The sequence below is a fragment of the Pocillopora verrucosa genome, chromosome 12, assembly GCF_036669915.1.
Source record: "Pocillopora verrucosa isolate sample1 chromosome 12, ASM3666991v2, whole genome shotgun sequence".
Lineage (NCBI taxonomy): Eukaryota > Metazoa > Cnidaria > Anthozoa > Scleractinia > Pocilloporidae > Pocillopora > Pocillopora verrucosa.
In genome coordinates, this window is record NC_089323.1 from 12,579,035 (window position 1) to 12,585,689 (window position 6,655).

The window sequence follows — 6,655 nt, forward strand, 5'->3', positions numbered from 1 at the left end:
TATTATGTCCCCCTAAATGCATAACACGACACCCTATACTAGTACATAGTTGTTTCGGTAATACGCCATTATAAGCACTATTCATTAACTTAAAGAGTTTGTCCCTGAAGATGTATGCCAAAGTCTGCTATTTGACTATCTTTAGGGATTCTTCGTTCAGCTTCGTTCGACGTTTCCTCTAAATCATAAATAATCCTTGCTGCGACTGTGTAGATTCTCCAGCGTCCCAAATAGCTCTAAATTACTGCTGTTTACCCAAGTGACCAGACTGTAAATGACAGATGCCAGAATAACACTTAAACAAAAATTTTCCATTTCACTCTTTGGAAAAAAAAAAACTTGATTTCCTCAGCTAGTTGAGCTTGCTTGCGAAGGTCTTTTTCACTTCTGACAAGTGTGGTGACCATGTCAGTTTTTTGTCGACTGTTACTCCTAGTAAGCGCGATTTTTCAATCCATGTTATCAAGGAGCCCCCATTAGAAACAGGCGCAATAGGTCCGATATAATTAGACCTAGTCATGAACATAGCCTCGTATTTTTAGGGTGTGGTGTGAGCCTGTTTATGAGACACCACTCGTACACCTCTCTTAACGCTCTGTTTAATATTGAAACCGCTACATACCCATTGTTACCAACACAGTACACTTTGGTGTCGTCAGCGAACACGTATGTCCGAAGCCACAGAGGTTGGAAAATTGCTGGAAAATAAAGCGAATAATGTCTGTCCTAAAACTGAGCCCTCTGGGACTCCAACTTGAACTGACTGGGTCCCAGATTCGGCGCCGTTGACTGTAACTTTCTAATCAGGAGAGAGTGCTGAACACAATAAAAGGCTTTCTTGAAGTTTAGTGGCTTTTCCCTTATCGAGCTCTTTTCTCCATAGCTCAGTGTTAGTAGTAACTCAGCAGAATGCCCACTGTCTGTCCCAGGCAAAGTCGTTAGGAGTGAAAACATGATCAACTGATGTGTCATTCACAAGTTCTTCAAGTATCTTGCTTGGCATTCTCTAAGGTGAGACTGGTCTGTAGTTGGCGATATCTGTGTCATCGTTCTTTTTGTGTATTGGCGTAATCCTTGCTATTTTCCATTGCGAAAACACAGCTTCAAGATCAATACTGTGATGGTATAAGCACTCTTAATAACTTGAGATGAATATTGTCCGGTACAGCAGACTTTTTCACTTGCGATGGGTTAATCTTCCTAGATACCGCTTCTCTGTTTAAGACAACCTGGGACAATAGTGGTACCTCTTTGTTCTCCAAAGTTATAGGTTGCAGGTGCGTTGATGTTGGCAGTAAGTTATTTAGCTTGCTCTCTACATTAGAGGATATATTGATCGAGTTCGCTTTTTCTTTATCTGTTAAAGCCAGAGTTTCATCCTCTTCTTTTATAGGTCCAATGTTTTTTTCTGGTTTTTGGATTTGTTGCTTTAGTTATCAAATTCCAATAGGCGTTGGTGTTCTTAACCTCACTGTAGAAGTTAGAAAAGTAAGATGCTTTTGCTTGACGCATAGATCGAGTAACGTCATTCCGCAGTCTTTTGCACTCCAACCACTTACTAGGACACTTAGAGGCTACGGGTAATTTGAAAAGCTTGAATCTTCTGTTCATCTTCTTGGCGTATTTCATTTGTTATCCACGGTGGTACCTGGCTTTTGATCTTCACTTCCTTTCAAGGAGCGCGTTTATCGCAGATATCATTAAACAGAGGCTACCAGGCCCACAGAACATCATCCATATCCTCAAAACATTCTGTGGCATGAAATGGCGCGTTAACGAGGTCAGATTTGAAGCTCTTTACGTCAAAGTTCTTATAATTCCGTATTTTGATGACTCGTGGAGGTGGCCTTTTGTGTCTTAGACGTCAAGTGGCATAAATTTAATCATGGTCAGAAATACCAAGTGGTAATACTCCCGTGGAGCTTACCAAATTCCTACGGGTTGTGACAATAAGATCGATCAGCGTAGATGAATCAATTGTAGTTCTCGTCGGCTTAGTAATGATGTTTTCCATATTGAGATTATCAAAAATTGTTTACAGCTTTGTACTATATTCTGTATCCCTGGAGTCATTAAATTACTACATTACTGGATGAGTCATCCTGTAACCCGACATCGCACAAAGCCACAACTATTAGGACTCTTACGCGACGAGCGTAAGTAGTATGCAACACGACAGACAGCTTATCCGACGAGAAAAAGTACCTTGACCGTATTTTTTCAAAGAACAACTACAACGAAGACTTCCTCCAACGTAACACTCACCTAACTACTTCTACTACAGAACCTAACAACAACGAAACTCTTACGACTACGGCAACTATACCATACATCTCGTGCATCCGACAACTATTCAATATCCGCGTCGCTCACAAACCTATTACCACACTACGTCAGTTACTGACTAACGTCAAAGGCAAAGACCAACCGAAGAACAGACAGGGAGCAGTGTATAAGATCAATTGTTCCGACTGCCACACCTCCTACATCGGTGAGACTGGCTGAGACTTCACAACTAGACTGACTGCGCACAAACGAGCGACGAGGAAAGGCGATGTCAACAATCACATTGCTGAACATCCGCGACTCACGAACCACACTATTGACTGGACAATGCACGCAATGCCTGACCTACGGCACCAACTACTTTCAAGGACTGACCCTGGAAAGCTGGTTTACTAACTTGGAACAGACTCCCCCCAACAGGTGTCAACCATTAACGGCATCGTACAAACGACTCATTCATGACATTAACATTACAAACGAAGCGAACAGTGCAGTGATAGCCGTGATAACCCCTTTACCGGCGTTTTACTCTCAATATCTCAATAGAAATTCTCCTTACTGGCTGCCATTCAATCACTATGATGTTATTTTTGGGGAATTTTGTATTGGATCTTGCTATAAATAATTCCCTTATTGATATTTCCCGATATTCTCAACACTCGACTGCTTGATATTGTGTTGATGCTGTGAGAAGAAATTCTGCCTTGAAGCGACTTGAAGGTGGCAGCAACCCGTTTAAGTAATTGATCAGTTATTCAACGACTTTATTCTGGCAGCATTTCAACCCGCAAAGGCGATCCGACCGATGGGCGAAATCCAATAAACATGACAAAACAAAGTGTGTCTGCGCATTTTTAAACAAAATTATTGGCTTTGTTTTTTTATGGATTTTAAAGTGAGAGGGAAACGAATAAAAAACCTTACCTCAGTGTCGCGGATTTTTCCTTCTCAGACTGATAGCTAAGTAGCTTAATGATCAGTCGCCAACTATTTTGAAGATTCCGACCATGTGACGGTTTGAGTAAAACTTTATGACGAATTTTCCAAGTGCGGTATTTGCTATTTTTGCCACTCCGTGACTTTGAGAGAGAAATTTAAGACTTTTCCATCGTTCATTTTGATCAATTTGCAGTTTCATCAGAGTTTAAAACAGTGCACAGACAATCAAGTGTTAAAGTACGTACGTTTCCTTGCCATACCGTGACTGAAATCAAATTTTAATCCTTCTTTATGCTGGGTTTCACTTACAATTCGTAAGAGATTACAAATAGCGTTTTCAGTTCGTATCTATCCTAGTTTGGGACACATATGTTTTTTCTTTTGTTTTGGTTAGTTTTTTTGTATCATCAAGATATACAAAATAAAGTACTTGTGAAGTTGTTTACCAATTTGTGATAAAATCAGGTTCCCAACCTACACCTCAATACCTTACAGTCTTAAATGCTTGTCAATCGTGCGTAAGAAGCTTCACTGGCTTGTATGGAAATGGATAACCATTGTAGGCTTGGAAATCCTCTAATATAGTAGGTTTGCGACCTATTGGGTTACCACTGCGATACTATCGCATAGCTATTGACGTAAATGCATAAATAATGAACAGCAGTCTTTATTTCTCCACACGTTAAAACTCACATATCCTAAGTTACATATTTTGATATAAGCTTAAATCGCTTTATTGATAGCTCTAAGAAGAAAACGCTTTAAAAATCATCAGAAAACGCAAAACTTTAAAAATAAGTATAAGTATTAAATTGTATGAGCTCCAGCTAGTAGCTGGAACGTTTCATTAGTACAAATCTCTCTGAATTAATTTCGATGTGATAAAAATATTCTTTTCTAAAATCGCATTTGATCAACTATATATGGTTAAGCCTATGATTTCGTCATTTCTTCTAATATGTATGTTATCTGTATATTCTAAGCATTTTAAAATCTAGAATTAAAAGGCGTTGAAAAAAAAAATGCACGTTTTATTTCTTGTCATGCAAATTACTTCTTAACTTTTCAAAACAGTATCGATTGGGCCGGATAAATTTCTTTGTCAGATATTAGAAAACTTTAGTTTAATTTCGACAGCAAGCGAACTACCTTTTATTTTTTAATTATAGCGTTTTCAAATCAACACAAAATAGTACGTAAAAAAAGGATCAACATCACCGTGCATACAAAGGCCACTCTATCATTAATTTGCCAATCACAATTGTAATAAAAACGAATTTGACCTTTCGGAAGACGCAAAAGTAATTATTTATATGAACACTTTATCGTCAGAAAGTTTTAAAAAGAATCCACTGGTCTAATTTTCATTTCAGTTGATGTGGGGGCGCTGCTCGCGGGACTGTTTTCATCCAATTGATCCCAGTGAATATTGGCCAAGGTTTCCCTTCGACAATGCGAATAAATTCCGTTGAGATTCGACGAAACATCACAATCACTACTGCTGCCATACCACCAGCCTCCGCCTCTTTTTAGAGTACAATTAGCAGGATCTCTATCCCAGGTACCAAACATGAAATCTTTGTGATGTTTGAGGGAATCAAAAGAAACAGTTGCATCTGCTTAAAAAAAAAAAAAAGAAAAAAAAAAAGAAAAGAAAATTCCATAATATTAGGATCAAGATGACACATTTGACACCTCAAACTCGATAGCTATTATAATTGAGATACAAAAATATCGGGCAAAATTATAAATAATAAAATTTTATGACTTTGCTAAAGCCGAGTTTCATGACTTTTCTTTCTCAAGCAACTTCCAGAGCAAACTGTCCACGGAGGAGCGTGAACTCAACCAGGTACGACCAGAATTAACAGCAAAACACACTCAAGCGGGTATACACTAGAAAAAACCATTATTTGCAGGTTACGTGAAGTTGGGGGAAGGAATTGAATTTAAAATCAGTTTTCCTTAGGATTCAAGTTGTCGCTAATTTGTATTTTCCATTTGCTAAATTTGAAGTGGACGAACAGATTAAGCAGCCTCTCTGAAGAAACCTTTTTTAAATGGTTTTTAGAAAAACAGCTTTTAAGCTTTGGTGTGAATGGGGCAGTAGACGTCGGTAGTGAAGTAACACATAAGAATCGAACGATGAATGTTTAAAATGACGGTTTACTTACTTGTCATATTGCCAATGTACAGCCGGTAGTTAGCCGTCCCGTTCCCAATCCCAAACCATTCATACTCAGCGTGAACAGGTTGGCGCGCAGTTACCCCCAGTTCTACTCGAAGCATGTTCTTTGTCTTGTTTTGTGTCAGACGGTTTATATTGTCCAGTCCGAGCCAAAATTCACCGACCAAGTTACCGAAGCCATGCTTGTAGTCATTCCAGGTGCGATTAAAATCAACGGAGCCATCCATTCTCCTCTGGAAGACTGTCCATCCCCCACCGGAAGTAGTGTGGTCACAATAGACATTAAAGGCACCTGAGCCATCTGGATCGATTATGTAAACACCGCTAATCCTTTGACCGGAATGGTAGAGCTCAACACAGTTCTTTGCTGTTGATAAAATACAAGGTAATAACAGTTGATATTCGCTTGAAAAATAACGATAAAAATTGAAATGAATAAATGTTAATTAAAGTAATAAAACACATGAACGGAGAGAAATCATGCTTACGTCTCGCCAGTGTTTTGTTCTCCGTGAGAATTTTAATGTCAAATCGAACTTGGGTGAGTTCCTTCATTATTTCTTCCAAACATGCGGCAGTGTTCTCTTGGCAATCTATTAGAAATGCCCGCGTTGATGGCAGAATTTGATAAGTCACATAAAGTGCCAGAAAAAGCAGAGCAGAACCTGAAGGAAAGAAACTTTATTACATGGTGTGAATTCACTGCCTAGGGCTGATCCAGGACAAGTAAGGGGGTCGGAGTAACATATGCTGAAGAAATAGAGGTCTTGGAGGGGTGAATAGATAGCATGCTCTACCAGAAATTTTAAAATTTAGGTCACCCGAAGGTTATTTTTAGCGTTTTAAGGGATAACTGTCAAAAACTGCACTTTCTTGAAAGTATTTCATGGATGATAATAGACGAAGGCAAAAGATGATAGAAAGATTGAGATAAGGATGGTTTAAGGTGAATGACGGTAGATAAAAGTAGAATAAGGTAAGTGAACGTAAATTATGGTAGGCAAGAGTAGATGATGGTAGATAAAGGCAAATAAATGCAAAGTATCGTACCTTCAGGGAAATGAAATCAGATGAAAGTGCTTGAAGGTTAATTGCTATGATGGTCAAAACACAGTGACATCAATCATCAATCAATGCGATCGATTGGTAGATATACCGATCAGTTTTTGACGGCGGATATTTCCATCTCCAACATAAAGATATAACAAGTTCTCGTCTTAAGTAACATTATAACAGAGCTAG

The 6,655-nt window shown here is 38.7% G+C and overlaps 1 protein-coding gene across 2 annotated transcripts; it reads right to left on the reverse strand.

Moving 5' to 3' along the window:
- Positions 1 to 4,349: 4,349 nt before the first annotated feature.
- On the reverse strand, positions 4,350 to 6,064 carry LOC131787753 (angiopoietin-related protein 7-like). 2 transcript variants are annotated; one of them, XM_059104827.2, is made up of 3 exons: positions 5,902 to 6,064; positions 5,400 to 5,780; positions 4,350 to 4,841 (listed from the first exon to the last, which is right to left on the reverse strand). In XM_059104827.2, the coding sequence occupies exons 1-3, from the start codon at positions 5,966 to 5,968 to the stop codon at positions 4,564 to 4,566; spliced, it is 726 nt and encodes a 241-aa protein (XP_058960810.2). In that variant the 5' UTR covers positions 5,969 to 6,064; the 3' UTR covers positions 4,350 to 4,563. The 2 variants fall into 2 exon arrangements, with proteins under 2 accessions (XP_058960810.2, XP_058960811.2); XM_059104828.2 differs by having other exon boundaries at positions 4,350 to 4,844.
- Positions 6,065 to 6,655: the final 591 nt, after the last annotated feature.